Source organism: Lolium rigidum, chromosome 6 (genome assembly GCF_022539505.1).
Source record: "Lolium rigidum isolate FL_2022 chromosome 6, APGP_CSIRO_Lrig_0.1, whole genome shotgun sequence".
NCBI lineage: Eukaryota > Viridiplantae > Streptophyta > Magnoliopsida > Poales > Poaceae > Lolium > Lolium rigidum.
Genome location: NC_061513.1, coordinates 215,015,502 through 215,041,586, shown reverse-complemented (window position 1 = coordinate 215,041,586; position 26,085 = coordinate 215,015,502). Strand labels below are relative to the sequence as shown.

General features: G+C 44.7%; 2 protein-coding genes, 1 long non-coding RNA gene and 1 other non-coding gene across 4 annotated transcripts; 3 read left to right on the top strand and 1 right to left on the bottom strand.

The window, feature by feature from the left end:
• The first annotated feature begins 4,504 nt into the window (after positions 1-4,504).
• On the top strand, positions 4,505-4,607 carry LOC124668718. Its single transcript, XR_006991812.1, has one exon. It is a non-coding gene; the product is annotated as a U6 spliceosomal RNA (small nuclear RNA).
• Positions 4,608-5,636: 1,029 nt separating this feature from the next.
• LOC124661654 (translin-associated protein X-like) lies at positions 5,637-10,795 on the bottom strand. Its single transcript, XM_047199531.1, has 6 exons — positions 10,663-10,795; positions 9,828-9,907; positions 8,969-9,110; positions 8,745-8,894; positions 8,451-8,652; positions 5,637-5,937 (listed from the first exon to the last, which is right to left on the bottom strand). Exons 1-6 carry the CDS (start codon positions 10,753-10,755, stop codon positions 5,837-5,839), a joined length of 768 nt encoding a protein of 255 aa, XP_047055487.1. The 5' UTR covers positions 10,756-10,795; the 3' UTR covers positions 5,637-5,836.
• Positions 10,796-15,291: 4,496 nt separating this feature from the next.
• LOC124668392 (probable splicing factor 3A subunit 1) lies at positions 15,292-18,030 on the top strand. The gene is given in 3 exon segments (XM_047205542.1): positions 15,292-17,084; positions 17,087-17,455; positions 17,548-18,030. Coding segments are annotated over 3 exon segments (2,367 nt in total). The 5' UTR covers positions 15,292-15,356; the 3' UTR covers positions 17,818-18,030.
• A 1,255-nt stretch (positions 18,031-19,285) lies between these two features.
• LOC124668393 lies at positions 19,286-23,629 on the top strand. Its single transcript, XR_006991674.1, has 8 exons — positions 19,286-19,689; positions 20,113-20,269; positions 20,456-20,678; positions 20,895-21,574; positions 21,667-21,762; positions 22,145-22,251; positions 22,943-23,032; positions 23,130-23,629. It is a non-coding gene; the product is annotated as an uncharacterized LOC124668393 (long non-coding RNA).
• Positions 23,630-26,085: the final 2,456 nt, after the last annotated feature.

Below are 26,085 nucleotides of genomic sequence, written 5' to 3'. Positions count from 1 at the left end.
ATAGGCATCCCAAATGGGCCTGCCGAATATAGTACCCGGGGTTTATTGAAGGCCCACTACCCGAAGAATAAGAAGATTCGGAAGCCCAAGATGTGTTAAAGGAAAAGATAGAGTTGTAATAGGAAGTGTTATTTGTAATCTGGCGGGATGAGTTAGAAACCGTCCCGGACTCTGTAACTTGTAGTACAAAACGAAACCCTCGGCTCCACCTCTTATATAAAGGGGGAGTCGAGGGACGAGGAGATCATCGAATCATTGTTCACAAACCTTAGTTTTCACAATCGTCGAGTACTTTTCGGCTGAAACCTTCGAGATCTACTTACCCTCTACTTCTAACCAAACCCTAGCCTATAATCCATAGGCATTGACAAGTTGATACCTTGTCAACGAGCACATGAATGAGCCGCCATATTAGCCAGCCTATTTACATGAATAATCTCAAAGCTAGAAAAAACCACTAAGTTCCTTAATTTCTTGGCATATACTAGTAATTATAGATCTACTAGCGCCAAGATATTTCAAGAGGTTGATGACCTCTAAAGCATCTCTTTCCACAATCACATTTTGTAAACTCATGTCAACAGTCATCCGATGATAAGGATCAACCTATGATCCGTAGAGTTTTGTTCAATCTTTCACAGTGAGTCAACAAAATAGTAAGATAATAAATCTTCCACTCACGCGATAAACGTAACCTAAAGAAGAGGCATGAATTTCAGCAAGCAACGTGATGATGATCAACACGTCTCAAACCTCAGCCTGATAATTATTGATGCACACAAGAACCTTCACGCAACTTTATTTAACTAGATACACGACGGTGGCGCCGTCCCCGGAGGGATGATACACACGTCGACACAACTCAATGTCTAAACTCCAAATTATGAACCTCCTAAACCCTAGCCGCTTGTTCCTTTATATAGGAGACCAGAAAACTAGTCGGTTGGACATGCCCAAACCGAAATATAAAATAAATCATAGATGGCCCACAACATGACCTGGCTAAAAATAATATGGACACAAATAAAACGTGCAACCGTCCCAAGTACCTACATGGTTCGGTCACCTCCATGGATCGTCTCTAGCTTGGTGGAGTCCTGAAATTGGGCTTCACCTCCTCCTTCATAGGAACAATAGAAGGTGCAGGATGCCCTCATCAGCCGAACTCCATCTCTTAAAGCTTCAGCTTCCATCACTAGGGTAGACAATCCCTGGTTATACCAAAGGGCTTGTTCCTTTAGAAGTTTACATGTATGTTCACGTATAACACACCCAAATGTGCCCTCATTACTCTCAATATTAAATCCATCATTAACATTTATCTTGATAGTACCTTGATCCGGTGGTTTCCAACTTGAATTAGTTCTTTTTGGTTGAACACTTTTCTTTTTCCCAACCTGACAAAGATTTGTAGATGAATATTATCCTAGCTAAAAAGCACTAGGAGGCACTAGTTCACAGTAAACATATCGATCCATGGTTCAGCTATGCTAGCCACACGCCCACATCGGCAGTTTGCATCTCAGCGAACTCAGTCGGAAAGAGTGACCTATCAGAGCCTTATCAAAACGGCGCCCGTTATGATCTAACAGAACCACACCACAGTCTGCAACGGCCAAATACCGCAAACCATTCAAAATCTACCCAAAACCACCCAACTTCACCCAAAAACCGGCCGAGGGGGAGATTTACCTAGTATTGAATAAGTAAGTGTTAAAATCGCACAACAAGAGTTTAGGGGGATTTTGCTCCAGTGACAAACATTTGAGTTTTGGGGGATTTTGCTCCAATCACCAACATTTAAGGGCTTATTTTTACGAAAAGACTTCGCTGATCCGCCAACTTCCCCAACAAAATGTTGCCTCCGTGCCTCGCCACTTTTATGAAGGAAACAAAACTATAGCTTGTGCCATGTGAGGAACGAAGAGCATCTCTAACAGAACCCGTAAAAGTATAAACCGAAAAACACGAGTTCAGTCTTCCGAAAACGTGTTTACGGGTCGTAAAACGGCTGGCGTAGAACGGACCCTGTAAACTAAAACTGAAAAACGGAATATTCGGAAAATAGTCATCTTCTTCACGAGAACAACTGTCTGCGCCGTTGCCTAGATCTCCACGCGCGGCCGCCGCCCAAGCAACAAAGCACCTAATTAGCTAATACATGCGCCTAAACAGCAAAGCCTCAGCGCGGGCGGAAGCAGCAAATCACATAATCATCGGCTTGTACATGCACACAGCACGCGCATCTGCTAGCTCGTATATGCCCACAGCCTCACGCATCTCCTAGCTTGTACGTGTGTCGGGGGATGGTCCTCGGTAGGCCAAGACTATGGCAAATATGTCACAAGATGTCATTTGTATACCGGATTAAAGATTAATCCGGATGCTCAAAGTTGAGTAAGAATGGAGCTAAGCTGAAACAAACCGGTATACCAGGAGAAGTATACCAGAGTACGAGAAACATAAGAGATTGAGGCAAAAGATGCCAGAAAAGGTGATACCGGAGTAAACTAAACCGGGTTAAAGAATAAACCGGATTATGAAGGCTTAGTTTAACAGTGTTTGATGAAACAATCCGGTATACCAGGAGGGGTATACCGAAGTAAAGACAACCGGTGATATCTAAGCCGGAGATATGTCCAAGAGGGGAAATTGAGATACAAAGGGTAAGAAGCCGGATAAAGATACTGGAGATCCGGCATAGGCTCAACTGTAGCATGTCGACATTCCAGTCAAAGATTCCTTCAAGGACAAAAGGACAAGATGAGGGAAACACTTCAGCTTTAAACGAAGCCCTGACGCTAAAGAAGTCGATGACGAAAAAGATACTGGAGGAGGTCATCAACCCTTGATTAAAGACAGAAGATTCATCCCTGAAGCCAAAGAAGCTTTATAAAGTAGCTTAGATCATCAAAGATACCCCTAGGGTTCCTTCTCTTGTAAGCCTCCTCTCCCCTATATAAGGAGAGGAGAGACACCCCTGCTAGGATAGAGGTCCTCACCTTGTAGTCCTTGTTATCTTCAACCTCTGGCCATTTTGGTCAAGTTCATCAATAAAAGTTCTTGAGTTCATAGCTCTTTCTCCCTTCATCTACCCCTCACCCGGATCCCCTTGCGTACATTCGGTCCCAACTTAAGTCATCTCATGGCATCTGTTTGTTCACCACGACGACAACGTGCAGCGGTGTGTCGTTTCAGCGCGCCGTTCCAGCGAATTGCTCAGTAGCTCAGCCTCGCGCGACCTACACGTCCGTAAATTTCGTCCCTCCATCGACCTCGTAGACAAGGAGCACCTAGCTAGCAAGATTCCCGCGCAAATGGAAATTTCATTGATAAGACCTCCTCAATTGTAGCCAATATTTTATTGCGAATAATTCCGACAACCTCAGGAGAAAAAAAGGCATTTACTTATTATAGAGATGGTGCGATTTGACTCTTTTTTTTTTTGTTCGCCGCGAATTGACACAGACATGATTGAAATTGGAGCGGGCTGACATGATGTTTGACCGGCGATGCATAATTTTAGCAAAACAGTCAGCGGGAGGCGGTTGTACGGACGGTGGTGCTGGAGGACTGGTGAGAAATCCGTTCGGTTTTGGGCATGTAAACCACCCTTCAGTCTATATTAATAGAGGTCGACTATGAAATTTTTCGGGCCCCTGAAAAAGTTTTTCGGGCCGGACAGCGAGTTCAGTCTCTGTTCTGCGCGCGTTTCAGCCCGAATGCGAGATTTACGGGCTTTGTTAGAGATGTTCTAACAAGGTCTTGAACAACTATGAGGCCCCCACGTCTTACGTGTCTTCAGCTTGGAATACGTCTTTTTCTTAGCACACAGTCAATTGGGCTGAGATGTTGCGGTGCGCATGTCCATGAATCACTACTTTCATTGAAGCCTAGTATGATTGAGAAATACAGCCAGAATGATAGCGTGATGCATCGAGTATTGTCAAGCGAGACACGTGTCGGTCACGCTGGAGTTTCCGGCGGGCATAAGACCATTCGAGGTTAGCGCCGGGTTGCTGCAGTGACGTGAAACTATATTAGGACAGTGTTTTTTTTTTCGGGGAATTTGGACAGTGTAAGTGAAGGGATCGGGTGAGGATCTGTCACTTTCTCGGCTTGGGCTTGATCGAGCTCATGGTTGGTTTTCTTAGTATTTTCAAACTCAGTCTCGTATCGGACATGGCGCACACGCCATCACCAAAGAATCGTGAGAAGGTACTCGTCTTTCCTATGGCGTCTACGCTTGGATCGATGGACAAGGCGATCAGAGGGATTTTGTTTTTTCAGATGAAGGCGATCAGCGTGAAATTGGAGGAGAGGGGCCGGAAGAAGCAAGGTGGGCTGTCTACCGAGTTGGGCCATACAAGAAGATGTAGCCCACGCGGGGTCGCGAGGCTGGCGCTGGGCACCGCGGAGGGAAACAGACTGGATGTTTAGTCCCACATCGGCAATTGGCAGGAGTTCTGACATGTTTATAAGCTCGCTTGTTGCAGCTGTAATTGTCCCTTCGGGGACATCCGATAAAATTGGAACGATACAGAGAAGATTAGCATGGCCCCTGCGCAAGGATGACACGCACAAATCGAGAAATGGTCCAAATTTTTTTGAGATTTCAAACGCCGGTCCTTCCCACTCTCAGATATGCCCCTAGATTCTTTCTTTCGCGACCTTGGTTTTTTCTGTATTAGTGCTCTAGTCCGTCTATGCTCACAGGCGTGCCCTACGGGTTTCTACTTGAGCCCTTCTATTTTTCGTGCCTTACAAATGGGTCCTTTTTTAAGAAAAATGTTTCATGCCTTTCAGGCCATAACATTTCTGACTAGTACTAGCGCCAGGTCTTCATTTTGTTTACGTACGAATATGTGCCTGCTATATTGTAACCCCTAATCGCTTACAAACTGGTCTTCTAGCTTTTGTTTCAAAATTTTCATTGCACATATAGCCCTACATGATAGCTAAGTTGTTACTGTGATGGTTAGTACTAAAATGTTTCTCAATAAGACGGATTATTCAATATATTATCACAAATCAAACCATGGTTACGGAAATTCAATTCGGCTCCTGGGTGCGTATGCTCCCTCTACCAAAAAAATCATATTTCGAAATACCGAAAAATTTGGACAAAAAATTCTACATGTACATCTCCATAATATATGTGCGTTCGTCAAGTTTCACGAAAAACTAATATTTTGTGTGGTCTATATAAAAAAGAGAAAGTTTATCATGTGAAAAGCATTATTTTTAGCACTGAATTTTGTCTTTTTTGCACACATCACATGATAAGTTGATTTTTTATGAAACAACTTTATGAGCATGTAGCACATGAAGATGTACGTGCGAACTTTTAGTTTCAATTTTTTTGAAATTTAAAATGTATGTAAGATGCATTTCAAAATATAGGGAGCATATGCACCCATGTTCCAAAACACCGCTCCCCCCATGGTTAGTACTAAAATGTTTTGTAATCCAACCATGTCTATACAAGATAGTAGATAACGCACAGGGGCTGAAACCATGCTTGGAAAGTTCGTGAGTTACAGGCGAACAATTAGCCGTAGTCGCCTGATGCACGTTCAGGCCTCGCACTCTTTTTTGCGAACGTAAATAAAGCACTCAGGAGACTACTAAGTGCGGAAAAGAGAACCAGAAGATAGAAACAATTGCATGTAAGTATGGATCATTTTAGTGCTAGAAGGCCAGTCTTGCTACACCACACAAAGCCTAGACAAGAATACATGTTATGTCTCGTTCATATTGTCTTTTTTGAAACAAGTTCCTGCAGCATGTCCGTCAGGTCATTTTTTTTCAGAAGCTTGTGATTTGTCTGGCTTCACTAGTCGTAGTCGGCGCCACCAAAAAACGCGTAATCTGGTTCGGCAGATGACCCCAGCATAGGAATGTACTCCGATCCTCTCACATGAACACCGAAGCAAGCTGAAACATATACACATACAATGTTAAAGATTGGAAAGAAGTAGAAATGGATTTATCTCAAACAATGCAAGCCAGCTAAAAGATAACTGCATCTGTCCACATATGAATCAAATATTATGGAACATGAAGATGGTACCACAAATGCAGATCTAAGCATCTGAGATGGTTTTGAACTAATTCAACACACGCCAGATTACATAAAGAAATTGACAAGAAGAATATTAACAAATAGGGAGTGCAACATGCTTTAAAAACAGATATACACAGTGATTAACAGAGACAAATACAAGTGGCAGAAAGATAGGCCCAATAACAATAGCATTAATAATATCGAAACAAATGCATAAAGATAACTGATGAGGTGATTGCAAAGCACACCTAAGTCTGAACCTGATGCGTTCGAAACATAATCCACAAAAGTACAAACAAAGCTTTTAAACTATCAGTAGACTGATTTCAACTTATGTCTATTTTGCTGCGAGAAAGTTCAGAAGAGAAAAAACTATAGAGCTTTTGTACCAAGTAAGTTCCTCTTGTCAGAGAATCAGGTAATTAAACTAGGTGAGTCCCAATTATTATTTAAAGCGGAAAAATCATGTGCTTGTATTTTTCTTCATTTTAACAGTGTGACAATGTGAGTGCAAGACGCTTGTTTGGGAAAAAGCAAATGGACATGCAGGGATGGATGCTTGAGTTCAGGGCTAAGCAACTTCTGCATATTCGAAAATTCAAGAATAATCCAGAGACTTTGCATCATCTTAAAACTGCGCAGAGCCAAAGAAAATAATGCAGAAATATGATGAAATTTTTCATGCAAAAAAGATGGTTAATTCCATTAACTCATATCTCTGCATGAAGTAGGTGCTCAAGTTATAACATGGTGCACATATTTGCCTTTTTTGAACTTCTTTAAAGATGCACAGGTAGTTAAAGCCTAAGCTCAAGCACCCACCCTTCTATATACAATATCTACTCTCCATTCTTTTGTTTAAAAATGTGAAACATAAGTTCAAACAACATTTTACATAAGAATTACCTAGAAGTACTGCAATAAATCATGAGCTCACGTTATACACAATTACAATTACGGTCACACCAAATGATTCTAGTTGATTAGCACTAACACAATTAAGGTCACATCTAAGAATTATACTATAGATAGAACAATCATGCCAGTTTGATCATTGACAAACTTTAACATGATCATGATAGTTCTTGTCGAATAGAACAAATCTATTTAAAGATGAATATCCAGTGTCAAACACAGATAGATGGATGAATCTTCCATAACGGAATGCATCACCAAACAAAAAACTTGTGATTTAAGAATGAAAATCATGCTTACAGAACTGTAATACAATGTCTAATGCGACGTCAGCATCATTAATCCTCGCAGATAAGATCAACAGAGGACGGTCAGTTTCACAACAATATAACTTAGCAGTTACAGGACATCACATTTTCAGTCGCGAAGAACCTTCTTCTCAGACTGGATATTCTAGCAACTATACACAAATTCCTTTTTTCTTAGCATCTATCGGTGGTAGGTAGGAATCATCTTTCAAGATCAGTCTGATGGTCTAGAAACTAAGATGTGATGGATGTGTCAAAGACCCTAGACAATATATCATGTATGTAAAGGTGAAGATAGTATATTCCATGGTGACTCATATTTAGTTATCTAGAAAACAAGATTATTAAGTATCATGCTTAGCCGATTATGCCTTAGCACTAACTAATTTAATCAATAAAAAGTTGATTAACATTTGCATAACATATACACCACTTAGTCGACAAATTATTGCACTTCCATGGGAACACCTATGGAAGTTGATATCTACATTTTGCTACTATGGTAGGACATACATATGACATATACGATATTCATCATGTTGGTGTGATATCATGCCTTGTTCATATGTTCTGCAAGTGTTACTCACTGCTTTTGCCGTTAAATTCATCATTAAAGTGCATATTTCCTTACATTTGAGCAGATGGAAGTTGTGCAGAAAGATAAATTAGCTACTGTAAGTCAGCACATCCAATCTTTGTGTCTATATCTTATCTTTTTTCTTGTCGTCTGCAGTTATTTGGCTAGTCAAGTTGTTATCACGATGTAGAGCACACACCAGATTAATTACAGGAAAGCAAAGGAAAATAACGAAGAAGAGGTGTTTGCTTTTGTTTGAATGACGGTGACTGTATCGTTCAATCCTAGCTCTGGGCATAACCACTTGTTTGGTCCGTGGAACAGAGTTGGTTTGTCTGCCACCACTTCATCCCTTATAAGCCCAAGACTAGTCTAAAATGACATATGGAATCGTTCTACCAATACTAACGGGCTTGTCCAATGATCAACCATACTAGTATGAAGTGATTCTTCAAACCAAACAATAGGCAGTTCTTCTTGTGATCTTCCCTCAGAGGTTTACACCCGTATTTACTTAGCATACACTACACAAACGAAGAATCGTAGGTAAGTTTAATACTACTAGGAATGACAGAAGTGATACCATTTTCAATTTTCACAACACTTTGAAGCATAACCTCCATTTTCTTCTTCATCTCATTATTATCATCCATCAGTGGCACCAGAAGGGTCAACTCCCTATAAATGTCACGTACAAATGAACATATATCTTTAGCGTATTCGACTTCCCCATCAGATATACGGCCAATTGCAAGCCTCATTAGCTCCCCTGACAAATCAGCAACCTAGTCATTGGCAGCACAGAAATAGCATTAGCTTCAAGCAAGCACAGAAAAGGGAATGATACTGAATGAACTAGAGTAGTATTAGTATTTACCCCTAAAATATAGTCAAGCACATTTATCTGCAAGGGCTCAACAGATTTATCACTTAGCGCTAGCAAAGAATCATTGATCTCATCTAGACTCAATAAAGTGCCAGTCTTGCAAAATCTACAAAACGTTGCCGCTTCGATATATTCTTGCACCTGCAGCAGTGCAGCATTTAGGAAATATCAGATCTCCGGCAAAATAAATGTAAAAAGACGATATTGATACTCACACCAAAGGTATAGGCTCTTCTGAGCTTCCAGAAGTCGGTTCCATGTAATTCTTTTACTAACTTTCCAATGTGTTGGTTAACCACAGCAGCAAGATCATTTTCTGCTTTTGAAAGAACTTCCTCCTTATTATTCCTGCTGATCCTGGAAAAGAACCATAGTATAGGAATACATGTGAAGTTTACCGGCAAATACACTGGCAGAGAAGATTTAGGTACACATAATTAAGCAGGCGTATTCCGTATTTTTAATTATAAAATGTAGTCATGATGAAAGAACACTTTGAGATGAGGACATGTATTATTCTACAGTGTTGCTAAGTAAGATGGATAGTGGTGGAACTAAATGATAATTAGCAAATGAGTAACTTGTTGTCGCATACGTTGGCAATTGAAGGAACCACATGTATGATGAATTCCTGGAGCTATCTATAATTTGTTCTTACCAACGAGGTACACGATGGACATGAATTTTAAACTAAAATGGTGTACCTTATTGTCACACTTGATTTGAAGGAAGCAAATACTTTGAATGCCTTAACTCGTGGATACTTCCTGATCCTCCGGGCAGTTAATTACTGACTTGGGATGTGTTTTGTAAAATCCGGCATGATGTGTTTATACCAAGACAAGCAAAAAATAATTGGAAAAAAAGAGAGATTCTGTATTCCACCTTTTAATGTCACAGGGCATATACCAATTCATATTAGATCATAATTAGAAAGTAAGAGCAATCTAAATGGTTATGGATTCTGAGAATCACAGTAAATTTTCTCAGTTTTCCCAACAAATAAATAAATAAATCATGGTACAGTTAGCACAAGTGTTGACGCTAAAATCAAGTAGGCCGCTGTATGATTACCTGTGGACTTGAAAGATGACCTTCTTGCTGTTCATTGTCACATCCCGACTTGCTTTCACTAGCCTTTCCCTTTTATCATTCTACAATTATACAGAAGAGCGGTGAGATAATATAAAGCACTTAATTACCTAGTAGAGTACGGAGAAACACATCCTATCACAAGACAAGGCCTTGCTTTCAGTTTATAAAAGGAAGGAAAATTTTGTGATGGAAAAACAAGTGGAAAGGAAGGTTTTGGAAAGACTTCCAGCATAAAGTTCAGGAGCCTTGAAGAGGCATAACGTTAAGTACGAGTAGTAGATCTAACTTAAGCAGACTAGTGGAGTTAATTCACACAAAATAAAATGGAAATGTGACAAACGTTGCAACTTTCTTATAATATTACAGACATTCACATGCAAATGTATGATGACAAACACAACGTTCCTTATTGTTCTGAAAACAGAGATGCTAGGAAGTCTAACTTAAGACATGGGAGAGGAGAGAAAATATCTCTAACAGATCAACTGGTTAAAAGACTGAGCACCGCCTGTCGAATAAACATCCAGGTTTTGCAGGATCTGGTGTGGTTTCCTAACAGCTCAGGCAGCAGCAAGCCACCGTCGCGGGCGGCAGTGGCCACCCACAGGTATCGTCGGAATTTCTCCAAACACCTACCACGCATAGGATCTTGGCAACAAGAATCGCACATACCGAACTACAGACAACGCTGTGCACTAAACTTCCCCTCTCCGAGCGCATCGCGTAGCACAAAACAAGAATCTCGGGAAGCGAAAGCACGTCAAGCAGCGGCTTGATCCAGAGACCAAGAAGCGGGTGGGCGCGTAGTACTTACGAGCGCGTTGAGGTAGTCGGTGTGCCTGGCGAACTCGGCCTTCATCGCGGAGCACCCCGCCGAGGCCGGAGGAGCCGCCGCGTCCGTGGCCATTGTCCTGAACCTCTTGGGCGCCGGGCCGGCGGCGGACGCTGGGGACAGAGCAGCAGACGGTGAGAACGCGGGGAGGGAGTGAGGGGTCCGGGCACGGGGGAGGAGGAGGGGGGCGGGAGGGGAGTTTACGCGAAGAAATGGTTTTGCAGCCGGGTTGGGGCGCCGCCATGGTGATGGTGATGGTGGTGGGAAGGGGATGGTGAAGCCAGGAGCGCAGGCGGAGGAGGCGGTGGTAGACGCGTAGCGGCACCATCTGGCTGGGCCGACCCACCGTTTCGGTGCGGCACTTGACGTCGCGTGGGCGAACTTGTGCAGATATTTTCGTGCGCCAACTTGTGCAAATCGAACTGCTTTCTTCAACATCTTGCCCTACCCTTTTGCTTCGAGTTTTGCCTTTACACGTGTAAATAGTGCACATATATATTTAAAAACATAGAAAAATAACTACATATAGTATTTAAAAACATTTAAAGGTTTACTTTACACTATTCAATGTAATAATGTGTATAAAATGCAGGGGTTGATACATCATCTCTTATCTACTAAGCCATTCCCCCTTGTCACGTTTAAAATATCCTCGTACAACATCAGCATCATTTGCATGGTACTTGATCATGTGTACTAAAAGTTCTTCCTCAACCCGTAGCCATCCCGCACAAGTAATCTATGTTGTTACCATAATAAAGTCTTTCCATAAGAATTTAAGAATGTGAATATACAATACTCACGGTGCAAATTGGATGAACAAATATTTAACCATTTCATTAGAGCATAAAACTAAAGACTAAGAGCATCTCCACTCGTCCCCCGACGAGGCCCCCGAGCGACGTTTTTTCCATCCGGACGGCGAAATTCGGCCCAGTCGCGCCCCCGGTTCCTCGTTTTCGTCCGGATTTGGCCCTTAATCCATCCGGCGAGCCCACGCCAACCCCGGCCCCCGGGCGCGCTCGGGGACTCCGGACGAAACGAAAGCGCGCGAAACGGCGTGTGGACCCGCGTAGTCGGCGACCGGAAAACCAAATCCCGTGATTTTCCCTCCAAATTTGCTTGCATTTCCCCATTCCCTCCAATTTGCTTGCATATCCCCATTCTCTCCCGCCGAAATCCCCCAATCTCCTCGTCTTCCGGCTCCGGCTTCTGGCGGCGTCTTCTCGTCCACCACCACTCTCCTCCTCGTCTTCTCGTCCACCACAATGCCGCCGAAGGCGCCGGCGAGGAAGATGCGGAAGAAGAAGACGAAGCCGCCGGGCATGTCGAACGCCGAGCGGGCGGCGGACGAGAAACGGCGCGACGTGGAAACAAGCGCCGGGCGGAGAGGGTGAAAAGAGCCGCCGCCAAGAGGTCGGCGGAGGCGGCCCAAGACGAACACTTGAGGTTAATCGGCATGGCCTATAGCGGCGGCGTGTTCCCGGCCAATGGCCGACGCAAGGTAAAACAAGTTCCCCGTCTTCCTTCTCGCCTTCGCCGTACTCGCCGTCGCCGACCGCCGTGTTCCAAGAGGGCGCCTACGTCCAACCGTCCAAGCCCACACCGTCGCCGCCCGAGCTTGACGTCGGCGTCGGCGGCGGCTCGTTCGAGGGAACCTCGCCGGCCCTGCGACGAGGGCCGCTCGCGTTCGGTGCGATGGCGGCGCCGAACGAAGAGGAGATCCACGAGATGATCACCTCCGGCTCCGCCGCCGCCGCTGCGAGCCCGGGGTTCTTCATGACCGCCGCCGCCGCGTGCCCGGGGTTCTTCACGCAAGAGGAGACGAGGGCGACGGCAGCCGTGGCGGCGCGCAAGGAGCATCGGGAGGATGTTGCCGACGGAAGCCAAGCCGTCGAAGAAGAAGGCGAGGAAGAAGAAGAGCCAACTGAAGCCGGCGCCAACCTGTCGAAGGGGAAGAAGAAGAGGAAGAAGGACTCGCCACCTGCCGAACCGCGTATCAAATGGACGCCGAAGGAAGAGGAGTGCCTCGCCGAAGCTTGGATGACCGTGTCCACGAACGGCATAATCGGGGCCAATCAGTCGTTCGACACATACTGGTTTCGAGTGAGGCGGGCGTACGAGGAACGCAAGCTCGTCGATCCCTACTTCAACAAGACGAACATGAACGTGTACCGGGGAGACAAGGCAATGGCCACCCATTGGGGGATCATGCGGACGGCGTGCAGCAAATGGCACGGCGTACGGGAGGAGATCGACAAACGTCCGATCGGCGGCCACGACATGGAGCAAAGGGTATGATCCGCCGGCCCTACACCACCGAGGTACATCGTCGTTAGCTGACCCGTATCGCCGTGCTCTTTTTCCCCAGCCTGCGCCGAGCTTTGGACATGTACACGGACGACACCGGCCTGCAGTTCAAGTTCCTCAACGTCTACGCCCGCCTCGAGAAGTGCGAGAAGTGGAAGGAAGTTCGCACGTCCCTCTCGAAAAGCAAGACCGAGCAGTACAACCCCGACGCTCCGCCGGCTTGCGCGGCGGAAGGGCGCCCGAGCTCGGCCGAGAAGAAGCGAAAAGAGCTCAAACGGACGGACAATCCCGCCGACAGGATGCGGGCGTCGATCGACAAGTGCCGGGCCGACTTGAGATCGCACGCCGACGGGAGGAACGACAAGTTCGACGGCAGGTGGCGGGAGATGCTCGCCAACCAAGGCGCCCGGATCGCCCGCGTCGAAGACGACGGTGGCGGCGAAGAAGAGGAACACGGACTTGGCGTTCCTCATGGGCGGCGGCGACATGGAACCGATGGACGAGGAGACGAGGAATTGGTACCGGGGCCACCGCAACGACATCCTCCGAGCCACTACGTCGTCTCCGCCGGCTCCTACCTCGTCTACCTCACCATCTACCTCGTCGACTGCGGCCGCTTCGACGTCCACCTGCCGCCGCCGCTTCATCGTCGCCCGCCGCAGCCGCTTCGGCCACGGCGTGTGAGGAACCGGTCCGTCGGACACCGCCGTGCCGGCCGGGACCGCCGACGAGCCTATCTCCGTGTAATTTCCCTCCGATCGCCGATCCGTGGCTGATCCTTTTGCTCCTTTTGCCGATCAACCGCCCGTACTTGTAGCGCGGGACGGCGATTTGTTTGAATTTAAACTCTATCCGCCGAACTCCGGGTGGACGACTGGAAATATGGTACTCCCCACGACTTAATTTCGTCCAATCCGGCGGTAGTTTCGTCCGGATTTGGGCGTGGGGAGCGCCAACGAGTGGGGATGCTCTAAGTAACTGAGCAACTTTCTGCAATGAATGGATTATTATCTTTATCTTGGTCATTAGGACAATAATAAAATAAATTGCTTGCAATGATAACAAAAAAAATCACGAGTCAGGGCTTGTTGGTATTTGAATACTACGAGTTCGTTTACGAGGTCAGTAAAATACTCTAGCCAGGTTGTGCTATTTCCATTTAGATAGAGCGAGCACCTCTGTAATGTTAATTGTACCTCTTTTCTGATAGATTTAAAGAAAAGGGGTCCAAAATAGATACACGAGGTTAATGTCTCTCGATGATGAAAAAGATGAAATCGTCAAGGAGTACATGTGGCAACAAAGTCAGCAAGTACTGACCATTGAAATACTCGAGTTTCATTTCATGGGTTGCAATGAATCGGCATTGCCTCTCATGTTGCTCATACTCTCTTCGTGAGCAATCACATCAACCCCATCCCCCGCATTGATCTTCAATGTAATCATTTTTTGTCGCCAAGAAATGCTTCAAGGCGGGGCACTCTGGCGCCTAGTTCAAGCTCCCACTTGGGAACGTAGTGTTACCCATTAAACCTCTAGTAGTGGTTCTATCATTGTTTAACTATAATAAAAATCATTTATCGTCATTTCGATCACGTTTTCTATTTTCCTTACATTCATTGTGCCTTGTTACTCTGTTACACATTCTTTCTCCTCTGTGTAAGCCAAATTTTAGTGAAATGTTTGGTTTTGAAGAACGAACATTCAGTATTTCAATGGCAAGGTTTTTTTTCTTTCTAATAACACGTTGCTTATGAAGTATTTTTTGCGAGTGATTTATTAAGTTGATTCTACATACAAATTTAACCATGGATACAAAAGCTTATCCAAAAATTGAGTTATAATCATCTCAAAGAAAAACATATCTATGCTAAATGCTCAATTAAACTCTCGGAAGTTGTACAAAGAATTTAGCCATTTGGGACAGACTGGGTATTAAGCACGAGCTAGTACCTCCGTTCTTATGAGTAAGGCGCACATGTATCTGAGGATGAACTTTAACCTAATAAATTGGACAATAATATGTCGATTATATTATGCATAATTAATATTGTTAGAAGTAGAAATTTATTAAAAATAACATTAGTTCTATATCAATTTTTTATACACATAGATCAGTTTTTGTCAAACAAGAAACACGAAGAACGAGAATTAAAATGAGAGGGGTTATGAGACTTGAGTTGGTCGTCCGACCAACTTAACCCTATCCCTCTCAAACCGACCCTGCTGAACCCTCTCAAACCTCAAACCGGATCCCACCAGTATAGTCCCCTCGTGTAGCGGGCTTCCCCATCGTTCTCGTTTCCGATCTAAAATCCCGTCCGGTCGCCGAAACCCTAGAGGCCGCCGCCGCCGCCGCCGCCCACATGGGAGCCCCCACGGTGGCCCCTATGCCCCTCCTTCCCGCGCCGGACGGCGACGTCGACGTCGACCGCCAGGAGCAGCTTCAGATTGTTCTCTCGTCCGCCGCCGTCGCGCCCGCGCCCTCGAAGCCCGAGCCCGCGCCGACGGTGGCCACGCACACGCGCACTATCGGCATCATCCACCCTCCGCCCGACATCCGCGTCATCATCGAGAAGACGGCCACCTTCGTCGCCAAGAACGGCCCCGACTTCGAGCGCCGCATCGTCCAGCTCAACCAGGGCAACGCCAAGTTCAACTTCCTGCAGCCCTCCGACCCCTACCACGCCTACTACCAGCACCGCATCGCCGAGATCGCCGCCCAGCCTCCCGCCACCGACGCGGGCGCGGCGGCCGTGTCCGAGGACGCCCAGCAGCTCCCGTCCGACCCCGCCGATGGCTCGGATGACAAGCCCGACCACTCGGCGCCCTTCCGCGTGGCGCCGCCAACCAAGGTGCTCGTGCCACCCAAGGCGGAGCTCTACACCGTGCACCTGCCCGAGGGTATCACCGGGGAGGAGCTGGACATCATCAAGCTCACCGCGCAGTTTGTGGCTCGGAACGGTAAGAACTTCATGACTGCTCTGGCACAGCGCGAGGCCACCAACCCGCAGTTCAACTTCATCCGCCCCACCCACAGCCTGTTCACGTTCTTCACCATGCTCTCGGATGCCTACTCAAGGGTGATGAGGCCAGATGAGGGCGTGCCTGCGCTCATCAGGGAGCTGCGGGAGGGGTCCAAGGACCTCACCACCGTGCTCGAGCGCTGCCTCAACCGGCTGGAGTGGGACCGGTCGCAGGAGCAGGCTAGGCAGCAGGCAGATGATGAGGTTGAGCTGGAGAGGATGCAGATGTCGATGATCGATTGGCACGATTTTGTCGTCGTCGAGACGATCGAGTTTGCAGACGATGAGTACGAGGGGCTTCCTGTCCCGCTTACCCTAGAAGAATTGAAGCGCCGGAAGAGGATGGAGACCTTGAGAGAGGACGATGAACCCACGGAATTAGCTGAACCAGCTAAGGATGATGCTATGGAGATGGATGATGACGAGATGCAGCTTGTTGAGGAGGGAATGAAGGCTGCAAGGCTCCAGGAGAATGAAGGAGGAGCACAAGTTATGGTCACTGGTGATGATGAGCCACCTATGAGAATTGTCAAGAACTATAAGAGGCCTGAGGAGAGGATGCCTGCAGAGAGGGATCCCACAAAGGTTGTTGTCTCGCCGATAACCGGGGAGCTCATTCCGATCAGCGAGATGGAAGAACACATGCGCATCTCGCTCATTGACCCCAAGTACAAGGAACAGAAAGAAAGAATGATGGCCAAGATTAAGGAGACCACGCTTGCTCCTGACGATGAGATCTCTCGTAACATCATCGGTCTTGCACGTACAAGGCCTGATATATTTGGAACGACCGAGGAAGAGGTTTCTAATGCTGTCAAGGCAGAAATCGAGAAGAAAAAGGACGAGCAGCCAAAGCAGGTTATTTGGGATGGTCATTCTGGTAGCATTGGTTGGACTGCCACTCAGGCAATGTCTATGGGGGGTGAGGAACAACAATTTGATGCTTCAAATGTGCGAGGTCCAGCTCCACTTCCTCAGCCTGGCATGTCGTTGCCCCGGCCTCCTCAACCACTTCCTCTGATTAATGTTCCCCGATTTACACCAAATCCGATGCCTTATCATATCCACCCCCCCCTCATCATATGCAAGGAGTTCCACATATGATGCCCAACATGCACCAACCTCCACCACCAGGTCAACAGCAGATGATTAGAATGACTGGTCCCATGGGTCATATGCCAAACAGTATCCCTCCACCTCCAGGCCATACTACCCAGTTCATGCCTGGTCCACCACGGTTCCCTATGCCCCCGCCGCCACACATGCAGACCATGCCAACAATGGTCAACCCCATCGGAATCCCCCAGCCTCCACCACCTTTGCCTCCTCAACCACCTGCCGAGGAGCAGCCACCTCTACCTGATGAACCAGAACCTAAGAGGCCAAGAACAGATGATGCTTCTCTGATTCCAGCAGAGCAGTTCCTTGCTCAGCATCCGGTAATGTCTCTTCTCATCTATTTCTGCACTAATTACCTACTTCTCTTTCTTATTATCTGGCATGGTAATGCTAACATATATGTTTCCTGCAGGGCCCTGCTCGCATCTCGGTTTCTGTACCCAACCTTGATGAAGGAAACTTGCAAGGCCAAGTTTTGGAGATCCCTGTCCAATCTCTCTCAGACACCGTCGGCAGTCTCAAGGAGCAGATTGCTGGAGAGCTGCAGCTTCCTGCTAATAAGCAGAAGCTGAGTGTGAGGACTAGTTTCCTCAAAGACAATCTTTCTCTTGCTTATTACAATGTTGGCCCTGGGGTGGTGATCAATCTAGCTCTGAGGGAGCGTGGTGGGAGGAAAAAATGAGCTTTTCTTTCCCCAATTTACTCACAGGGCAACACTTACAACCAAGCTTCAGTGGCCATCATGGAGATCCTTTTTGTTGGTTCCTGCCTTGTGGATTCTTGTATTGTGCTTTTTATAAATTCAGCACTGTAATTTGCACTATTTATTTTCCAGACCTGCCTATGTTTTATGGATATGATTACATATTGTTGGAGGTGTGTGTGCATGATGTTACTTGATGGGGCTATACTTGATATTACACCAGGGTTCAGGTGCCCACCATAGCTTCTCCTGTTCAGTCTTCTGAGATCTTTTTATAGCATCAAAGTGCACGATGCTTCTTCCCATGTTATGAGATGTTCTCTTAAATGAATACTTGTGTGTTATTATTGTAGATGCTGCTGCACTGCATCGTAAAGTTACTGTCTTCAAAATGCTTATGAAGAAAGGTCTGTGTAAAGCTTATGACTGTAGGTCTAATTAAATTAGAATTGTGGGTGATGTCTCTGATGTTCTAAATTTTCTTGACAGAATAGCATGGCTTTCATCAGAGATCTCACTGCTGCTGGTATCTTATAACACATACCTTTTTGTTAAGGACTTAATTCTGTATGCAGTGATCTGGCTATATTTTTATCTTCATTTTGCCTGGTTCATTAAGCTTTGCATAAGCTCATGCAGAACCAATTTGCTGTATGCTAGTATGTTAACCACCTTTGTTGGCTACTGTGCATGTTCGCAAGTCACTGGTATTCCTGTATCTTGCGTTGGTCTTGCAGCTTAGCTCCTGTTTGTGCACCTAAGCATTGATGTTCCAGTCAGAGGTATTAACCATTTTCCTGGCGCCAAGCTTCTACTTTTCTGTGTGGTCATACTAGTAATATCTGCATAAATGTTTAACTTACGGGTTTACCGCACTTTGATTAGCTTAGTTATTCCATGACAATATATGTAAACCCAAACAGCTACCTTCAACCAACAATATTTTCTTTCTTGGTGTAGGATTAGACAGGTTCTTCCTACATTACTGTTTTATTTATATGTTCTTGACATTGGCATGGATCCAACTCAAGATTGAACTCCCATGCAAAACTTAATGTGTATCAAATTCCTTTTATTACACATTGTACTCCCCCCGTTCCTAAATATAAGACATTTTGGCAGTTTAATTTGAACTGCGAAAACATCTTATATATAGGAACTGAGGTAGTACTTCGCATCAGTAGTCTAGATACTCTTACCCATTATTGAGAACAAGCAAGTGCGTGGGTGCTTGCCCTACGCTAGAGCGAACCACGATACCCACTTGGCTCAGCGCCGTCCGATTTGGAAACCAATCCCGCGTTGATCTGAGACGTTCCTTTGTCAAACAAAACCGCCAACGAAAACCCTAGCTCGCTCGCTCGTGCTCCCATTCCCCGTCCGAACAGGAGAGGCTCAACCCATGCCCAGGACACCCATCGGCGGCGGCAGCGGCGAAGGTAGGCCCCTCCTCCTTCGTGCTTCCTCCTCCTCCCTGGAACTCTTCCTCCCTGCCGTCCTCTGTGATTTCTCCCCAAGGTCGTTCCTCCCCTGCAGCCTTACCAAACCCTAGATCGACGGGGCCGCAGCAATCTCATCTCCTCTGCCCACAGGCGGCGGGAGAAGCAGTGAAGACCATGGCCTGCTGCTCTGTCGGCAACCAAAGACGGAGGAAAGAAGGCCGCGTCGGGTGTGGATGGATTCGGCGATGGGCGAGGCCGCATCACAATATGTTTCTTCTCCTCTTTCCTCATCCTCTACGACCACATCTTCATCCTCCATACCTCACTTTGTTGTGCTCATATTTATGGTATCTTCATCCCCAGGTCATGGATCATCTCCCTAATCCCCTTTGAGGAGGCTAGAAATATGGTAACATTCTATTGCAGACTAGATTTTCTTTTAATATTCTGTTTGATGAAATTCTGAAATGATTTTTATTTTCTGGTGTAGCTCTATGTGATGAAAAGTATACTGGGTTAGAATCAATTTAGATTGTTAATCTTTTGGCGGTATAAAAACTAAGATGCATATATATTCTTGGACAAACTTTTCAGTATGTTCAGCTTTCAAAAATTTAAATACTCAGTAATAAGAGATTTTACTCTTAAAATACAATACGAGATTCGCATGAAAGGACAGTTTCTTATAGTTCAAACTAACGTATTGTTGCTACTTGGCATAGGTATGCTCTATTTATATAAAGTAAATACCTTAAAGATCTGATTCAAATAGAGGTTTCTGATTTGGTTTTGCACTTTGCTTCGTATTAACAGTTTTGTTGTTTTGCATCAGGTATTTCTTTCTATGGAAGACGCGAGTTTAATTGATGAGATCAGAGCTATACGTTTGAATGGAATGTTTCTCTCATTCAACGGGCTAAAGTGTGTTTATCACAACTTGAAACCAGCTTGATCTTGTTTAAATTGCCTTTCTAAATTGGCTTTCACATGTACGGTAACAACAGCACATGAATTGGTCCTCAACCAACGTGATTTATCTGTTCTCCTCTATATACAGTAGATTTTTTGGCCTTGTTTGGCACCATCAGAGATGATAGGAAATAAGAGATGAGCTTTACAGATTGCAGTATCAAGGATATCCCATATGCATTTATATTTCCTGTATGGACATGTAGGCAACACTACAGGAATCTACTGCTGCTAGCATCCAACAGATTAGGTGTTGTTTATGGACACATGACCTCTTTATGTACAAAAAAAATATTCTCAGGAAGGATCATTCAATACCATGACAGACAGACAGTATTCAGTGTATCTTGCCTGATATTTGGACCTTCACATTGATTTCTTTGCGCAAGAATGTCATTATTGTATTGAACACCAATAACAATGGCAAAGGTACACGATAATTCAGTTGCAGCCAATTGTTATTTATGTGTATATGTGATTAGAACTCAACTCGTGTACCATTCCCCTTGTTTCTAAAAATATAGGTAATTTTGTAATGTTTTTTTTTGCATAGTTTGTATACAGTCAAATCAAATTTGTGTGTTAGGTGTAGATAGCCTACCAAGACAATTTTTCGCTTCTTGACTACTTTATGATGTTTTGCAGTTTATCCTAGGTGGTCCTCTGGTGCTCAGTTTATGTACACCACCGGGATTCATCGTGCAGTGGCCGACCCTTGAATAACATCTAACAAGATGCAGTATGAGCCATTCCACGAACGACACTCCTACATTTGTCACTTCTTAGCTGCGGTATGAGTTGTTTCGCCTACATGAGCGACTTGGTATGCTCTAGACTTCTGAGATAAATATATCTCTTGAGTAGGCGACCTCTCTTCTCCCTCCCACCACCCTCTGCTTTTCTATTTTTTCCTATTCTTTGTACCAGTTTTTAAGGATCTTACAAAGTTAAACACATATATCATTATATTATTAGCTATTTATGTTTGAACATGGCTTTCATTTAGTGATTATGGCGTCTTCTTTTATATAAAATAGTTAGATACTTCTCATGTATACTGACGGTTGATGAAAAATGTGTCCAGATTTGAAGTGGCACTCCCTAAGGTTCGGTGCTTCTCAAGTATATATGACGATTGTATCCTAATGTATCAAATAGAAAAGAAGCAACATTGTATTATCTGTGTGGAATTACATGACTATTATCGCCTAATGTATCAAATGGAAAAAGCGGCATTCCAGATCAGAGAGATCGCAAAGTCTCATCACCACGAGCTAAATGCCTTGTTGACCTCCTGATATGGCGTCTGAGCTTGCTTTTGGAAGGTGAATATTTCCCATTGTCTTGCACACTTTCCCCTTTCGGTGTTGCTCTCATATCTGAAATTGACGAATTAATGCTATTATTTTTGGTACAGCTTTGACATAAACATGCCATTATCATCATCAGTGGGACAGGTGTATACTATTGTACCATTACTTTGGTCTCTTAATATTCGATGACCTTTGATAAGGTTTGTTCTTAAGAGTTTTCTTGCTGCCCTTTTTTTGTTTGAGGTATGAAATACTTGTGCATAGTTTGAACAAGGAATTTGATATATGACCCTCCTTGTTCCCACGAGGAATTAGGAATTTTGATATACTACTTACTCATTTTGTAGTTTCTTCCCGTATGAACTGAGGCTTTCTGTTTTTCTGTTTGAGTTACATGAATGTCTGACGTATGTAGACAACAATGTGTCAGGAGAGAGCATTTCTTGATTGAACCAAACGATGAATTTTTCAGTTTTTCTGTAAATTTCTTAGTTACACAGATTATCATCCATAAAGATTAGCACTTGTAATACTATGCTTGGAGTGCATCCCCTCCCACTAATAATTCCAAATAATTGACAGACTTGGAATATTTACTTGAGTGGTACTAGGGAGGATCTCAGTCATGTGCAAGCATAAGGAGAATATCGTTGATGTGCAACTTTGGATGGTTCCCATTTCCCAAGTTGGTAAAGCTTACTCCTTTCGCAAACCTAATTCATTCATATGCATGTTTATTTAACTTTCCTTTCATCAGATTAACACGATTAACATAATCAAATACAGAAAGGTTATCAATTGCAAAAGGTTCATCTAGATAATTCAATCTCCTTACTGTTTTATTTTGATAACCATACAATAATATTTGATTTTATCGCTGTACAGATCCCCTTGCATTGTCATATATGATCTATACAGTTTATATCTTACAAGGCATTTTCTTCATAACAGGTTATTTAGACTTCCCAAGTGGTGTGGCATTTAAACAATATAATCAATTAGAATAGATAAAATGCATGATGTGCTAATGGTTATAGTCTGCATGCCGGTTGACCTTACCTCGATATGGTGTTGTGTTTGCTAATTGCCACCTTACTTCCTGAAATCTTAATAGTTAGGACCCATTCTTCACGTGAAATGTTTCGTGTGATGAATCTGCTAGATGTATATTAGAAGTAGACATGATCTCTTCCGAGCACATTGTGCTATGCACTTGATATTGTCAAATGGTCTATCAGATGATACATTTCATTTGCTCTTTTGTTGTTTCTCACTGTTAGTTGTATGGAATACCTGCGTGTACAGATATCTGCGTGAACTTCTTCCGGTACTCGATTACGCCATTGAGCTAACTTATGTATCTTTTACTGGTTTCTACAGGAAGGATTTGTGATGTTGTAGAAGTGGCCACCGGGAAGGACTGTCCACATCACCGACCGTGGCGACCGGTCTTGTGTCTCAGTCTCACAAGTACCTTGTTATTCTACCGCACATCCTTGTTTCTGCTCCTCCTTGGGCCATAGTTTCGAGAATCTTCCCTTACATTGTGCTTCTTCTTCTCCTAAAGGTACGAAGATAAAGCTGCTGCAACGAGGATCGAAGGGCTTGACGCTGTCGGCCATGCGATGGCGACCGTGTAGCCTGTGTTCAAGATCTGGCAGGCCATCGACCCGGAGAGTGTCCAGAAGCCCATGGCGCTCCCTGCGTCATCCACTAGAAAATAGAAGCTCTCATTCTGAGTCCCCGCTTGTAGACATATGTGCTGGAAACAAAGAGCACCATAAGTGTATTGTCTTTTTCCTCCGCTGTTGTCAGCGTTTTTGCGCTGAAAATTGCACATCCTTGTTGTTCGGTTTGGTTATGTGTTGTGTGGTTATGGTGTTGACCTAGAACAGCTTGTGGCTCCTTGATTAGACCGCCAAGGACCAGCAAGGAGGCGCCCCATGGGGCGCCCCAACCACTAGTTAGTAGTCCAAGAGAGAAGCAGTTTCGCGTGATCAGAGTAGTATCTGCATTTCATAAACCTTGAACCAGTTTCCGGTTTTAAGTTGCTTGATTTTATGGTTTGGTGGTGTTGTTCCTCATTTTCTATGGGTGTATTAACCCTTTTGAGAGACTAGTATCCTGTTCTTGATTAGCAAGCGTCATACCAAGTGAAAGCTGGACATTACCTAAACAAACTCGAGTCAACAACATTCTTTTATTCATGATGCAGCTTATGCATTTATTTTGTATGCTGCGTAAGTTGGCTGTTGCAACTTGCAAATTTTTGTTTGGTTGATGAGTTCAGTATATCTGCTGATGAGCTAACATTTGAGCCGTCTGGTTCTAGACATCTCTAGGGTCTAACGGACTCTATCAAGTTGCAAGGAGGCAAAGGAGCTGCAGTAGGCAGAAGATGGTTGTTATCATGGGTGCATCCTTTGTTGTCTTTCCTTTACTTTCATATACTAGCTAGATAACCCTGAGTTGCTAGTTTGCTACAGACCAACAAACAAATTAGATTGTCTCAGTGTTTCAAACCTTTGTTGTTCTAATAACTTGTGCTCAGCGACACCTGAGGCCCGGGCATCAGCTCTTGCCCTAGCCCTGTCTAACTGAATCTAACTTAATAACAAATTTAAGTGGGACGGGATTTTCAACCAATCCCCGAGTCCCATCCCATCTCACCAATCCCACTTAACCCTCTAACAAATCCCACTAATCCCGTACAGGCTAAGTGGACAAGCCCACCTAGCCCACGGACAGCCAACATGTCCGTCTCGATCGAAACAATCCTCATTCTCAGAGCAGACACTCTTAGAGCTGCAGTGCTGCTGGACTTGACCGACCGGAGGCCTCTGCTGCCGCCACCGTCTCCGCGCCACCGCAAGAACTCGCCCCCTTGTCCCTCTTCTTGCTGACGGGAGAAGGGGCACTGTGTCACCCCGGAAGGGATAGGAATCAGTGCTGGTTCGTTTCCGCTGCGGCGGGGACCAAGAAGTTATTGCCTGCGAGGACTGCCTACTTCCAAGAAGTTGCTGCAGGCCTAACTCAAGTCTGGATCGGATCGGTAAGCCCTCCGTCTCCACTCTACGAAACATCATGCCATCAGCGGTGAGCTAGTATTACTTACACACGTGACACTGTGCATTGAACATGGTAGCTCTAGTTTCCCCTCTGCTAGGATGGTCGTGTGATCCTGCATTGGTACCAGTGCGTTTATGTGTGTGTTTGGTGTGTGCTCTCCTGGTCCTGGCCATCAGTCGGCACATGGTAGCTCTAGTCTCATGTCGTTGTCCTGGATCAAGTGGGGAAGTTCCTTGTATAGCTCTCTTAGGCCTTATTTGGTAAAAGTGTATCATTGAGTATTTGAGAGTCTTTTTCCAAGTGTATTGGGTGAAAACACTCCTGTCACCAAAACACTTTGTTACACCACAATCCCCTTCCCCGTCAATACTCCCCATTGGTTTACCTGTTTGGAGGAAAGGGAAATTCTAGGACTAATTTGTTCAGAAAACAAAAATAAATCTACAACCAATAATTCAATTTCCGTAACGGAGAATAACATGCTATGCTGATCTGGTAGTACCTAGGACGATAGAAACTGAAACTCGTCTGGTGATTATGACAAATCAACTACTGCACTATCATTCTCATATACTTGTACGCAATTCCGAGGCTACAGAAATTAATTGGCCAGCCAAAGATTCGCATGGAATCCGGCGTGAGCAAAGAAATCATGAGAGAAAAGAGGAAAGGCGTGCAGAAGGGCGGCGGCGCGAGCGTCAGCCTCGTCGGTCTGCTTCGTCAATTTGACGAGTAAAAGACGCGAGGTGACCCAGGCGTCTCCATTCTCCAATACACTTCTACCCGACGTGGTTTGTGGGGTTTGTTGTGTTTCAGTCCAAGCAAAACCGGGCTACCAAACGATCAGGGAAGTGTTTTGCAGTGTATTTGTTTGGGCCGGGAATAGACACAGAAATACACGTGAAAACCGGCCTGCCAAACAAGGCCTTAGGGTACTGGCACCTGTAGTTTTCGTTTTCTGTCTGTGTATTCTGTATCCTATCTCAGAGCTTACTGAAAGAAATTGGTATCAAAAGTTTATGATCGTGTTAAATCTTGCTCCTTGATGTGTTCATGTTTACTTGTGCATCGTGATATTCTGTGCCGACCTCCCTGTTAGTCTAAAAAAAAACTCTGTGCTGACATGTGTAAAAATTTCTGAACTTGTGCATCGTGATATTCTGTGCTGACCTCCCTGATAGTCTAAAAAAAAAATTCTGTGCTGACATGTGTAAAAATTTCTGAATTTTTTTAGGGCTACTGAATTTTATCATTAAATGGCTTGCCAGCTTATGGATACGATTATTCTATATGTTCTTATTATGGTCCTGCTCCACCACCTTGAACTTTGATTGCTTACGTTCACGGACCATCTAATCAGTGTAGTTATGAAGCTTATTATAGCAAGTGGTTGTACTTCTGCAGATATACATATAGAAGTCACTTATATCCATTGCCTTTCATTTTCTCAGTTT